This window comes from Equus asinus, chromosome 23 (assembly GCF_041296235.1).
Source record: "Equus asinus isolate D_3611 breed Donkey chromosome 23, EquAss-T2T_v2, whole genome shotgun sequence".
NCBI classification, from domain to species: domain Eukaryota; kingdom Metazoa; phylum Chordata; class Mammalia; order Perissodactyla; family Equidae; genus Equus; species Equus asinus.
Window position 1 is genome coordinate 13,056,075 of NC_091812.1, and position 15,132 is coordinate 13,071,206.

Here is a 15,132-nt window from a genome sequence, read left to right on the forward strand (position 1 = left end):
TTATCAGGTTTTTAAAAACGTTCCACATTCAGATAATTTTTTTTAATCTTTTGATACCTGGGAATGGCTTTATACAGTTCTGTTTTAAAGGCATTACGCTTAACAAAAGAAAGATTATAAGAAGCTGTAATTTAGAGTCTTTGGGCAAACTACAAGTTATCATGATTCATTTTAATTTATATGTAAACATGTAAAGGAGGTGTCACAGAAATATAAAAAATATCAAGTCAATTATTTAATAGCATTATTGCTTTTTGTTATTGATGATTCTGCCTGAAACTATATGGTTGCTAGAATAACTTTTTATTTTTAATTTTTTTAGGAATATTTTGAAAAGAAAAGGTTAAAATCAAAAATGAAATTACGGGGAGTTTTATCCCCTGTCAAAAATTCTGCTGTCAGTTTAGACCTCCTTAACCTGTATATGGTAAATCAGATATCTTGCCAGAAGAAAAGACCTGGTAAGTAAACCTCTCCAGTAACATTTTGTTTTGAGTCTGATGTGATCATAATGTTTAGTTTTCCAATAATTTTGTAATTTTAGAACTCAAAGGATGTGGAAAGTAATTTTAAAACTTGATTGCCCTCTTAAATTAGAAGCTTTGTTAGTCTCTGCTTAAAATGTTTTATTGTTTAATCCATTTATTTTTTTTTTTAGGTGGTGTGTTATATAAAATTAATTTTATAACGTATGGTTAAACTTATAGCGCTGTTGTTTCAATTATTATGTTATTTTGTCTAGGCAGATAGTTACCAAAGTTTGGCTAAAGAGCAGGGAATAAATATCTTTACTGTCTTATCCTATTTGGAGAATTTGTTTGAAAGGAAGAGCTGAACAAGTTTTTGCCTCAATGATTAGTTTCCTATCTCATAACTTGAATTTCTTAGACATTCTTGGGATGTTAACTATAGTAGTCTAATACTTCAAAATAAAGTTCATTTTGGCCTGCACTTTGATTCTTCAAGTAAATAAAAAGTTTAATCAGAGTATTTTTTTCTCTCTCAAGGAAACTTGTGTCTGATATTTAATTTTTAAAACAAGTGCTAAAATGAGAGCTTAAGAACTGAGTTCATTAAAAAGGGATTGAAATTGATCACAGTATTGTTAGTGTCTCCTCTTTTCCTTTCTGTGCTATTTTTGTTTCTCCACAGATGACAGTTGTCACAAGTAAATGTAGTCACACTTTAGTAGAAGTAAATACATTATTAATAAACTTTAGGAATAAAAGTTTCTGTTGTAAATATATTTGCTATATTTAGTTCTTTTTCTTCATTTGTGTAATAGTGTTATCAGCTATTGTCACCATGTCTTACATTAGATCCTCGGATCTTATTCATCATTTTGCTGAAAGTTAGTACCCTTTTCCCAACCTTTCCCTATCCCCCAGTTGCCAGATCCTGGCAACCACTTTTCTATTCTCTGTTTCTATGAGTTTGACTTTTTTTTTTTTTTTAGATTCCACATGTAAGTGATACCATGCAGTATTTGTCTTTCTCAGTCTGGCTTATTTCACTTAGCATAATGCCTTCTAGCCCCGTCCATGTTGTCACACATGGCAGGATTTCATTCTTTCTCATGGCTCAGGAATATTCCATTGTATATATACACACACACACATATACACACCACACCATCTTTATCCATTCATCCATTGATGGACGCTGAGGTTGTTTCCATATTTTGGCTCTGTGAATTATGCTGCTTGTGAACATGGGAGTGCAGATATCTCTTTGAGATCTTGTTTTCATTTTATTTGGATATATACCCAGAAGTGGGATTGCTGAATCATATGATAGTTCTATTTTTAATTTTTTGAGGAACCTCTATATTGTTCTCCATAGGGCTTGCCCCAATTTACATTCCCACCAACCATGCACAAGGGTTCCCTTTTGTCCACATCCTTGCAAACACTTCTTACCTCTTGTCTTTTTTTTTTTTTTTACTTTTTGTGAGGAAGATTGGCCCTCAGCTAATATCTGTTGCCAATCTTCTTCTTTTTCTTTCTTTCTCTCCCCAAAGCCCCAGTACATAGTTGTATATCCTAGTTGCAGGTCATTCTAGTTTTTCTATGTTGGATGCTGCCACAGCATGGCTAGATGAGCAGTATATAGCTCTGTGCACAGGGTCTGGACTGGCGGACCCTGGGCCACTGAACTGGAGCACACAAACAACTATTCGGCCACGTGGTCAGCCCCCTCTCTTGTCTTTTCGATGATAGTCATTCTAACAGGTGTGAGGTGATATCTCATTGTGGTTTTGAATGCATTCCCTTGAGGATTAGTGATGTTGAACACCTTTTCATGTACCTGTTGCTCAGTTGTATGTCGTCTTTGGAAAAATGTCTGTTCAGAGGGTCCTCTGCTCATTTTTTAATCGATTGTTGTTTTTTGATATTGAGTTGTATGAGCTCTTTATGTATTTTGAATATTAATCCCTTATCAGACAATATGATTTGCAAGTATTTTCTCCCATTCTTTAGATTGCATTTTCATTTTGTTGGTGGTTTCCTTTGCTATACAGAAGCTTTTTGGTTTGATGTAGGACCAGTTGTTTATTTTTGCTTTTATTCCTTTTACTTTTGGTGTCAAATCCAGAAAATCATCATGAAGACTGATGTCATGGAGCTTATTCCTTATGTTTTCTTCTAGGAGTTTTATGGTTTCAGGTCTTGTATTTAAGTCTTTAATCCATTTTGAGTTGACTTTTGTGTATGGTGTAAGATAGGGTTCCAGTTTAATTCTTTTACATGTGGCTGTCCAGTGATGTATTTAACTTTATATATTTCCTTTCTCCCTCACTCTGTTTTCATTCATACGTTGAACGTATGTTTTTTGAGTACTTACCCTAAGTATTGGATTGGATTCTGGAAGTAGAACAGAAAATAACAGGGGCAGGACATGCTGCTGTAGGGGAGGAAGAGAATTCCTCTATCTCTTGTAGGTTCTTCTGGCTGGGCTAGGAATTAAATTGACATGAGACAGAATAAAAGGAGAAAATCAAACAAAGCTTTGTAACATGTATACATGGGAAGAATCCAGGAAAACTGGTTAACTCCCAGACTGGCTAAGGTTGTCATCTTAAATACTGTCTTTGGCTAAAGACAAAGGAGCATGTTGGGGGTGGGAGGGAGTCAGTTATGGGAGATTACCAGAAAAGGACAGTAAACAAGAGAAAGGTTATTATGCAGATTTAAGTCCTTGCCTTCTGCCTTGATAGGAGTTTCTGGACATAAGGACATCCCCCCTCTTCCTGGTACAGAGAGGGAGTTACCTTTACAAATGGAGATTTCCATTACAAATGTAAATGTGTTTTACAGAGGGTAGCTTCTACTTTTCAGAGCTTCTCGCCTGTCTGCAGTTTCTTAAAAGTAATCAGCCCCAAATAATCCTCATGCCAAAGAGACACATTTTGGGTGGCCAATTCTGATCCCCCACACTACCAAAAAATAAGGCACCTTGGCATATTGAATATTTTGAGCTGAGGAATTTGAGGAAGCAGCATGTGCAGGAAGGATTTTCATGTGAGAGGTGCTCTCGCTATACCCCGAGAAAAGGAACGTTGTTATCTCCAACACAGAGGGACCACCGAGAGGAATCTAATGAACAGACCTTGCTGTTTCCCTCAGTTTACTACACTTAGCTGATACCCCTTTTTGTCCTGTCACATTTCCCCAGGACTTTCCGCTCTTCATCAAACCTAGCTTAAAAATGCTCAGGTTTAACCACTTTGGGTCTTCATTTCCTTACAAAGTTTTCCACATAAAACTTATATTAAATAAATTTGTATGCTTTTTCTCTTGTTAATCTGTCTTTTGTTACAGGCCCCCAGCTGATAATTTAGAAGGGTAGAGAGAAAAGATTTTTCCTCCTCTACCAAAGCAAGATTTTATTAGTTAGGACTCATGACTGCAAATTACAGAAACTTAAAAAATATATATTTACGTACTTAATGTTGTGGACTGAATGTTTGTGTGCCCCCAAAATTCATATGTTGATGTGATATTAGGAGGTTGGGCCTTTAGGAGGTGATTGGGTCAGGAGAGTGGACCCTGATGAATGGAATTAGTGCCCTTGTAAAAGAGACCCCAGAGAGTTCTCTCACCACTACCACTGTGTGAGGACACAGGGAGAAGACCGCTGTCTGTGAACCAGGAAGCGAGCCCTCACCAGACAGCGAATCTGCCAGCACTTTGATCTTGGACTGCCCAGCCTCCAAACTGAGAAATAAATTTCTATTTTGTATAGTTCACCCAGGCTATGGTAGTCCGTTATAGCAGCCTGAACGGACTAAGACACTTAAAGGAAGGGTAGTGGTGCATCTGGGCCTCAGAGACTGCTTGAGTCAGGAAATTGAATACTACCAAGATTCTTTTTCACTTCAGATACTAGTTTTATTCTCTCAGACTGTCTTCATCAATGAAGCTTAAAATGTGACATTAAAAAACTAACATTGACAACTAGAAGCTATGTACCAGGGAGCTTTGGGGAGAAAAAGGAAAAATAAAATCCAAAATAAACCCACTATGAACTAACATTGCTCATCTCTCCAATTTCACCACCAGGGAAATACTGAGAGCTGCTTCTCTGATTCTGAATTTTTTAATTCTGCTGGAAGGATGTTGCCTTGCTCTGCTGGTGTCAGGTCTCAGCGCTGGAACAATTACTTATAACCAGAGGGGTGTAATACCATTATTGAGTGGCAGGTGGTTGCCACTAAACCAATTATTTTTTCCAGGGAAGCAGGGTTATATAAGAAGATAGAAGCTCTCCACTACAACTCTGTAGTTTGTGCACGTGTAAAAAGCATTTCCTGGAAAAGGAGCATAATTAAAAGTACTAAGCGGTCAAAATAGTTATATCGTCTATAAGGAGAGACAAGGCTGCTGCATCTAAAGTTTAAAACTCTAGTGAGGGAGATAGAGTTAACCAAGTACAGTAAACTATGGTAAGTGCTATAATAGAGAACATATGTAGTGCTGTGGGAATGTGTAATATAGCAACTGATACAGTCTAGGGGTTAGGGGAGTTTTGAAGGAATCAAAAAATAAAGCAAAATTTGTAGGGCCCCTTTCGTGAGGAGAATGTAAGATGATGAAGAAAAAGATGATTTGAATTATCTGTGATAGTTGCTAGTACTGTAATGTCTTCTATCATGTATAGAATATAGGTGGTTTTAGTAAATATCTAAGATGTACATTTACTTAATGACCATGGTATAGCAACCAATGCTTTTAAAAGATTTTATTATTCATTCTTAATTTTTAATTGCAACTTTTTCATTATAGAAACTGTGAGAAAACAGATCCATGTGAATATGAATAGAGACATAAAAATGCCCCTGAGAAAACATGATTTAGAACTTCCAATGTCGCCTCATCTTGTCCCGTCTAACCTCTGCATTGATGATATGGAAAACAAGTAGGTTTTAGCTAGGTTGTATATTATTAGGTATTTGAAAGAGTCATTATCAACTCTGTTTTATTCATTGGAAAATGTATAAAGGGATTATCCTAGCTCCAGTTTTTGTTTGTTTGACTGTTAGCAGTATTATTAAACTATTAAGACCTTTGTCAATGAACTAATATCCATGCTAAGTGTTTTTTGGATGCATAGTTTGACTTTCCTTATCATAAAAATCTCTCTCTAGTAATAATATAAATTTTATAAAACACAGTAATATTATAACCCTGGAATGATTTACTTAAGAGTTCCATATGTTTTCATATTTGTATAGAACAGTATGAATTTTAAATATTTATAAAAGATAATCAATTTTATTGCCACCTATGTGTTTAACTGTTACATTTTCTTTTCATTAGTTTACACTACCAAAGACAAGGCAGCAAGGAAGAACTTGGCCCAGTTAAGGTGAGAGTTAAACAAAAATTTTTTTAAGTTATTTTAACAATTGTGACATGCCACTGTTACCCAACCAGGTTCATTTTTGCCCGCCGCCCAGAAAGCCAAACACTGAGATGACGAGATAGCAGCAGAGAGAGGGTTTACTCACAAGGTAGCCATGTGAGGAAGCGAGCTCATGAGCCTGAAATTTGCTTCCCTGAAAACAGAGACTCAGGGATATATATGGGCCGGGGTCAACGTGGTCTGAAATGTGGAGAGAGGTGATTGGAGGTGAGGAGAGGTGAGGTAATGATGATCTGCACAAGCGTAGTCAGACTTCATGCCTCTTCATAGGACCCATGTTCACAAAATGGCGACATCAGCATGATCTGAGGGTAGAGTTTTTAGCCTCTTCAAGTTAAAAGGTCACCTGTTGGACATCTCCATAGGCCCAGTTGATGAGTTGGTGGTCTCAACTGGCCTGAAGTGGACAAGGAGTTCTAATTCCTGAAAAACAGCTCACACACGCATTACCATGGTGATGCAGGCACCAGGAAGATGTTACCTATAGGAGCCTAGCGGGAGTCAGCATATTGCCTAAACAGCACAATGAACAATGAGTGGGTTAAACAGCTAAAAGCTATAATCAGTAATTGCAAAAGGGAAAAAAACTTTAGTTCCTAGCTACTTAATCATCAATGGCTCACTTTCTGCCAGTTTCACCATCAAGTGATATAAATTTTTTGAGAATCAGAGAAAATTAGTTATCCTTTAAAAAAATTTTTAGTCTTTAAAATTGTTCTTTTAGAAGTTTTTAATGTAAGAAACCTATACCTTAAGAATATTTTAACGATTGCTTATGAGAAACCCTTTGGAGTTCTGGTAATGTAGACTAGGCCTTTGTGTGCAAAGCATTTGATTCTGCCTGTCACTGAAGAGCTGCAAAGGATAATTCATTTGGGGAGTTCTACTTTGGGTTCATGTCATCATTGAGCGATTCATGTTTTCAAACGTGGTGACCAGACTATTTTATTTTATATCAAATTGTGATTTTCAATATTCATGTTGATCCCAAGATTATTTTTCTTTCAAAGTATATTTCAAATAATTATTTTTTAGCAAATAAGACTTTAATCAATTAGAAAACACATAGATTGTGATTAAAGCTTGAAATGTGAAAGTCCAATGCCATATTATTAATTATTCTTTCCTTTGAATAGCTAAAATTAAGCTACGTCAGAAAGATAATGGCAGTGATACTAAAATCTCTTGGAAATCTTTCACCTGAATTGTAGATAAATGAAACTTAGATTTCCTGTCATTAGGAGAGGACATGCAGGAATGGAGCTTGAGGGTAGAGGGGACCATCGGTGAGAAAGGCAGGTGGAAAGGAGCTCTTAAGTATAATCTTAGTTGATAACCTCTCTTGTCTTAGTAAGGACTGTCAGTTACTGATGACTTGCCTTTACTTGGGACTTTTTCTCTAACTCCTGACCTTTTTCACTTTTATTTTAACTTTCCTCGTCTCTAGTTTATATATTTTGGCAAATCAAATGATTGTATCTTCTTTCCTATAGTCCTCGCAAGTCATGGACTCATATACAATGTTCGAACCTCAATTGAGCAGAATAGAAAACTGCAGCTTCACACCACCATCTTTGTCAGCAGAATTAGCTTCTAACAGAGATATTACAAGACAAAATTTTATTCCCAGAATAGTGCCTAGTCCTCAGAAAGTTGCATATGAAAAAAAGCAGAATGAACAGGTACCTTTCTTTTTTTAAATAAAAGTCTTTATTGAGTTAGATAGGTTACAATCTCGTGAAATTTCAGTTGTACATTATTGTTTGTCAGTTGTGTTGTAGGTGCACCCCTTCACCCTTTGTGCCCAACCCCCACCCCATCTTTCCCCTGGTAGCCGCTAATCTGTTCTCTTTGTCTACATTTTTAAATTCCTCATATGAGTGGAGTCATACAGAAATTGTCCTCCTCTATCTGGCTTATTTCACTTAACATAATTCCCTCAAGGTCCATCCATGTTGTTGCAAATGGGACGATTTTGTTCTTTTCTATGGCTGAGTAGTATTCCATTGTATATATATACCACATCTTCTTTATCCAGTCATCTGTTGATGGGCACTTAGGTTGCTTCCATGTCTTGGCTATTGTAAATAATGCTGCAATGGACATTGGGGTGCATGGGACTTTTGGAATTGCTGACTTCAAGCTCTTTGGATAGATACCCAGTAGTGGGATGGCTGAGTCATAAGGTGTTTCTATTTTTAATTTTTTGAGGAATCTCCGTACTGTTTTCCATAGTGGCTGCACCAGTTTGCATTCCCACCAGCAGTGTATGAGGGTTCCTTTTTCTCCACAACCTCTCCAACATTTGTTACTATTTGTTTTAGTTATTTGCGTCATTCTAATGGGTGTAAGGTGATAGCTTAGTGTAGTTTTGGTTTCCATTTCCCTGATGATCAACGATGATGAACTTCTTTTCATGTGCCTATTTGGCCATCCGTATATCTTCTTTGGAGAAATGTCTGTTTATGTCTCCTGCCCATTTTTTGATCGGGTTGTTTGATTTTTTTTGTTGTTGAGTTGTGTGAGTTCTTTATATATTATGGATATTAAGCCTTTGTCAGATATATGACTTGCAAATATTTTTTCCCAGTTAGTGGGTTGGTTGTTTGTGAACAGGTCCCTTTCAATCACTAGTTCTTAGCATTTTATATTTTTGTGATATGCTCTTTTTTTCTTTTTATGGATTGAAAAAATATTAGTTGTGGGTTGCTATAGATATAGCCAAATTAGGAGAGAAATTAAGTATAATAATTCTTCTTAGGTCAAAAACTTAATTCTCTGGGCTGTAGAAGATTATGAATCCCAAAAGTGGAATGTTCTTTAAGTCTTTGAAATCATCATCTTTTTATAAAATTATTGATAGTAAAATTGACCATAGTTCAATGTGTTATGTAATACTTGATTGTAATCACAGTAAAGGAGTAGTTGGTGATGTCATGATGGCCCAGTATACATGATATGGAAAGGATCCTGTGAATAGCAGTACATAATCTCAGTGATGCCATAGTAATCTGTTAAAGTATAAGTTGTGATGGCTTGATTCTTTCTATGACTTGAAAGATAGCTGGTTATATGCACTTCCATCCGAGACTATGCACATATGTGTATATAGATAGAGATATTTAGTGCTAAAACGTTCAATCGTTGTAGTCTCTAAAGTTAAAATTATAAAAACATCCAAATTTTTGAAGTTTGAAATATATATGCCATAGAACATACCAAGAAATGATCTTTTACTAAGTTTACATAGAGTTAAAAAATATAAAATTATTAAAGGTTACTATACTAATATATAATGGTAGTGAGTAAAATGGTTATGTAAACACTCTATCTTGTTAACAAGGTTAACAAGAATATTTAGTTTTGAATCTCTCCCATTTTTAGCATGAGGTGGTTTTATGTCATATTTGTGTATTATTTCTAAATTAATTTATAATTAGCAAATTTATAATAATTTTATAAATTATAGTTATATATTACAGTATTATAGTTATATACAATATGTAATGATATTCAATTTTATTGAAGTATGTTTTCTGCTTTTCAGAGAAGGGAAAATGAAGTATTGTGCTAGGCTTATTAATTTAAGGACCCAATAATTTTTTGTTGTTGCTTTGGTGAGGAAGATTGGCCCTGAGCCAACATCTGTTGCCAGTCTTCCTCTTTCTGTTTGAGGAATATTGTTGCTGAGCTAACACCTGTGGCCCTCTTCCTCCATTTTGTATATGGGTTGCTGCCACAGCATGGTTTGTTGAGTGGTATGTAGGTCTGTGCCCAGGATCTGAACCAGTGAACCCTGGGCCGCCGAAGCATAGTGTGGGAACTTAACCACTATGCCACTGGGCTGGCCCCCCAATAATTTTCGAGTGATGCAATGAAAAACATTCAGTTACCCGTTCCATTTGTATTTTATAAGACTAAAACTTGCATCCTACATCAGCTTTAACTCATCCTTGCTTTGTTAAATAGTTTATAGGATAGAATGAGACCCTGTGTAATCTATACTTGAATAATCTTCTACTTAGAGACTGCAGGTTAGTGATTATCTCCAAAGGGGTAAATAATGTTGTACTTCATATGGCAGAAGAGAGAAAAGAGAAGCTAACGTCCCTGGTAAGGTGTGGTGTCACATTGTGAAGTATTAGGGAATTTATTTATTTGGATATATATTTGGAGAGATTTCAGGAAAATTAAAATGAGACTATAAATTACATAAGAAAATGAGTTGAAAAACAGGTTGGAATAAAAAGTGGTCTGGGGCTTACTAGTCCCTGGAGAAGTAGTATTGAGCCAATATATAATATTCTCTTCTGTTTTGATTTGTTTGTGTGTTTCTCGCTTCAAGGGATGACATTGTCCCTGCACCATTGACACTGTCTCTCTGAGGCTGAGATGAGATATGTTATCAGACTTTATTTTCAGCTTTTCTTGATTTTAGACCTTTTTTTAAAAAAAGACTTTTAGTATCTCTTTTTGCCTGCACATCTTTTTTTTTTCTGACTCTTTCTGTCATTGCTTGTCTTTGGACGTCTCGTTTCTGTGTTTCATGGCTTATACATAAAATATACTACAGATATGAATTATTATTGCTGGATAGATTAGTGTTGGGCCATTATAATATCTTTATATGGTACCTTCCTCATTAACAAATGGGTTATCACATCTGCTTTTCACAAGAGTCTTTCCATACTTTCCCCGTTTTGCACTCAGTGGTAGCGATATTCAGAAAGATTAAAGTAGCAGAGGCTGGCCCTGTTGCCGAGTGCTTAAGTTCACGCGCTCCACTACGGCGGCCCAGGGTTTTGCCGGTTCGAATCCTGGACGTGGACATGGCATAGCTCGTCAGGCCATGCTAAGTCGGTGTCCCACATGCCACAACTAGAAGGACCCACAACTAAAAATACACAACTATGTACTGGGAGGTTTTGGGGAGAAAGAAGAAAGATAAAATCTTTTTTTAAAAAAAAGATTAAAGTAGCAGTCTAAAATTAGTAAATGGGGGAACAGAGATAAGTACAGTTGTTTCCTTGGGAGAAATCATTATTTTCTGTCAGCGATATTTAACTTTTATTTACTCAAGATCTTGGTGTTCTGGGTCTTTTTTTTTAATCTTTTTTTACCTCTGAGAAAATGGTTAGCTCACCATAGATCAACCCTGTTATTTTAGCAGTCATTCAAGTACTGACACTGCTTTCATTATTAGAACAGTATTTATTTTGTTTTCAATAAGGACACTCTTTCTTTTAGACTAAAAAATACATTTTTAAACTATAGATGTCTACTTAAATGAGGTTTTACGGTAAATTATTTAAATTGTATATATGTACATTTACCCTTTTGGCAGGTTCTTCCTTTTTTTTTTTCAGCTCAGTAATGTTAATTATTCTAATTCCGTGATTTCCAAATTAAACAAAAATCAAGATGCTTTCAGTCCATCATATAAAACAGCACAATTTGGAACATTATTTGAAAGATTAAACAGGTAAGCAAAGATGTTGAAGGAAATAAAGAACCTGTAGCATGCTCTCTTTGAGTTATTAATTTGATTTTACTGGACAGAAGTATTTTTAGTTAGAAACGTAAACAGACCTAAGTAAAACTTCTAAGGAAAAAAAAACACTGTATGTAAAATGTAGCATTTAATTAAAGTAGTTATAAGTAATGATTTTCTGATGTACATATCTACCTTTCATTTATTTATTTTAAAAAATATTTTGGGCCAAGGTGTTTTGCATCTGTTTTATAATCCCTGTTTTATGAATTACTACTTTCTTTTTCTTTATCATAAGCATAATAATTTTTTTTTCATATTTATGGTAGTTGATCAGTGCCCCATTTTTATTTTCTAGGTGTCTGTATTTAAACTCTGGTTCGTTGTTTTAAAAGACATTAAACTTGTAAAACCAGTTTGAATCACTCTTGGTAATCATAGTGAGAAACTTTGACTCTGTAATTCTGTCTCAGTCTTCCTCATTTTAGTAAATGGCACCACTATTCACTCAGTTGCTTAAGCCAAAAAAAAGTTGTACCTGATTCCTTCCTTTCCTTCAACTCCCAATATCTGTTTCACAAAGTATTGTCAATTCTGTATTCTAATAAACTTTAAAGTTATCTACTCATGTCTCCATCTCTACAGGTTCCATTTCAGTCTAAGCCACCACTGCCTCTTGCCTAGAATTGTAATAGCCATATAACAGTTCTTTTTGTTTCCTCTTTGTCCTTAGGTCTATTTTTTTTCACACTTTATTAATGTATAATCAACATACCATAAACTGAACTTATCTAAAATGTGCACTTTGGTAAGTTGTGACATATGTCAAAAATAATGACCATTCATCATCCCCAGTAGTTTCTTTGGGCACCTTTGTAATCCCTTCCTCTGGCTACTTTACATCCCTTACTCCCATCCCAAGGCAACTGCTGATCTGCTTTCTATCACTGTTGATTAGTTTGTATTTTCTAGAATTTTATATAAATTGCATTAATACAGTATGTTCTCCTTGTTTTGGTCTAGCTTCTTTGACCTAGCATAATTTGAGATTCATCTATGTCGTTGGTTGTGTATATCAATGGTTCATTCCTTTTTATTGCTGAGTAGTATTCCATTGTATGGCCATAGCACAGTTTATTCATCTGTTGATGACCATTTGGCTTTTTTCTCCAAGTTTTGGCTATTCCAAATAAAGCTGCTATGAAAGTTCATATGGAAGTCTTTGTTTAGACATATGCTTTCATTTCTCTTGGGGAAATATCTATGAGTGGAATGGCTGGGTCATATGGTAGGTATATGATTAAATTTTTAAGAAACTGACAAACTGTTTTCTAAAGTGATTTGTACCATTTTACATCGCACAGCAGTGTATGAGAGTTCCAGTTGCAGCATACCTTTGACAACACTTGGTAAAGTCAGTCTTTTAAAATATATGCCATTCTAGTCAATATGTAATAGTATCTTACTTTGGTTTTAATTTTGCATTTCCCTAATGACTAATGATGTTGGCATCTTTTCATGTGCTTATCAGCCATTTGTGTATCTTTGGTGAAATGCTTACCTTTTTCCTTTCCTTAGTGGTGTCTTTTTGAAGTAAAAAAGGTTTTAATTTTGATGAAATACAGTTTATTAATTTTTTCATTTAGAAATTGTTTGTGTGTTGTCATAGCTAACAAGTCTTTGACTAAGCCAGGGCCATGAAGATTTTTTCCTATGTTTTTTTCTGTCTTGTAGTTTTAGATCTTACATTTAGTTCTATGATCTGTTTTGAGTTAACTTTTATGTATTGTGTGAGGTAAGGGTCTAAATTCACCATTTGCATTTGTGGAAAGGAAAGAATATCTTTTCCCCACTGAATTGCTTTGGCACCTTTGTTGAAAATCGATTGACCAAAAATGTAAGTTGTTTTTCTTTTCCCCCAGGAATCTCAGTTCTGTTCCATCGGTTAATTATGTCTATCTTTATGTCAGTGCCACACTGTCCTGATTACTATAGCTTTACTGTATGTTTTGAAATTGAGAACTGTATTAGTCTTCCAGTTTGTTGTTCTTTTTTGAAAATGTTTTGGCTTTTCTTAGTCCTTTGCATTTCCCTATAAATTTTAGCATCAACCTGTCAGTTTCTGGAAATAAAAAAAGCCTACTTGGATTTTGATAGGGATTGTATTGAATCTGTAGATCAATTTGGGGAAAGTTGCCATCTTAACAATAGTGATTTTTCCAATCCTTGAACATGAAATGTTTCTCCTATTCATTTTTTTTTGAATGTCGTAACAGCTTTATTCATAGTAGTCCCAAATTTGAACTAACCTAGATGTCCATTAAGAATAGAATATTATGGGGCTGGCCTGGTGGCATAGTGGTTAAGTTTGCATGCTCCACTTCGGTGGCCTAGGGTTTGCAAGTTTGGATCCCAGGTGCAGACCTAGCACCACTTGTCAAGCCGCACTGTGGTGGCATCCCACATAAAATAGAGGAAGATTGACATAGAGGTTAGCTCAGTGACAATCTTCCTCAAGCAAAAAGAGGAAGATAGGCAACAGATGTTAGCTCAGGGCCAGTCTCCCTCACACACACACAAAAGAATAGAATATTATATAATATTCATGCAGTGAAATAATACACAGAAATGAAAAAGAATAAACTGCTGATACATGCAGTAACAAGCATCTCCGTGGAAGAATCTCAACACAAAAAGAGGACCATTGTGTAATTCCATTTATGTGGAGTTCAGAACCTGGCTGAATTAATGAATGGTGATAGCACTCAGAATGGTGGTTACTGTTGGGAGGTGTGGACTTGGAGGGGCATGAGAGAACCTTCCAGTGTGTTTGAAGAGTTTTATTTTTCCAGATTTATTGAGATATAATTGACAAATAAAAATTGTATATATTTAAGATGTTCAAGATGATGATTTGCTATACATATACATTGTGAAATGATTACCACAGTCAAGCTAATTAACACATGCATCACCTCAAATAGTTACCATTTTTGGGTATGTGATCAGACCACTTAAGATCTGCTCTATTAACAAATATACAATTTACAAGTATACGATATAGTATTATTAACTATAGTCATCATCTTGTACATTAGATCCCCAGAACTTACTCATCTTATAACTGGAAGTTTGTACCCTTTGACTAATATCTCATTTCCCCTACTCCCCAGCATCTGGCAGCCACCATTCTATTCTCTGCTTCGAGTGTGACGTTTTAGATTCCATGTATGGGTGAAATCATATAGTATTTGTCTTTCTGTGTCTGACTTATTTCACTTAGCATAATGTTCTCCCTCTTCATCTATGTTGTCACAAATGGCAAGATTTCCTTTTTTATGGCTGAACCATATTACATTGTGTTTGATCTTCTTTAATTTCTCTGAGTAATGTATTTTTTTTTTTAAAGATTGGTACCTGAGCTAACAACTGTTGCCAATCCTTTTTTTTTTTGTCCTGCTTTTTCTCCGCAAATCCCCCCAGTACACAGCTATATATATTCTAGTTGTGGGTCCTTCTACTTGTAGCATGTGGGATACTGCCTCAATGTGGCCTGATGAGTGGTGCCATGTCCGCGTCCAGGATCCGAACCGGCAAAACCTTGGGCCGCTGAAGTGGAGCGTGTGAACTTAACCACTTGGCCACTGGGCTGGCCCCTCAGTAATGTATTGTAGTTTTCAATAGATAAGCAGTGTGCTGCTTTTGTTAAATTTATT

The 15,132-nt window shown here is 35.6% G+C and overlaps 1 protein-coding gene across 29 annotated transcripts in view; it reads left to right on the plus strand.

Moving 5' to 3' along the window:
* LOC123276100 (regulator of DNA class I crossover intermediates 1-like) overlaps positions 1-15,132 on the plus strand; it is a 154,672-nt gene that overhangs the window by 28,563 nt on the left and 110,977 nt on the right. For 23 of the 29 annotated variants that reach the window (XR_011497508.1, XR_011497507.1, XR_011497520.1 and 20 more), the window contains 5 exons: positions 323-461; positions 5,286-5,418; positions 5,820-5,868; positions 7,419-7,607; positions 11,292-11,407. Coding sequence is in view for 12 of the 29 variants with exons in the window: in XM_070495951.1 (XP_070352052.1) it covers positions 323-461; positions 5,286-5,418; positions 5,820-5,868; positions 7,419-7,607; positions 11,292-11,407 (626 nt within the window). In the remaining 17 variants the exon portion in view is untranslated. Of the gene's footprint in view, positions 1-322; positions 462-4,562; positions 4,946-5,285; positions 5,419-5,819; positions 5,869-7,418; positions 7,608-11,291; positions 11,408-15,132 lie in introns of those variants that run through there. The other 6 variants (XM_070495948.1, XM_070495949.1, XM_070495950.1 and 3 more) reach the window with 5 other exon arrangements.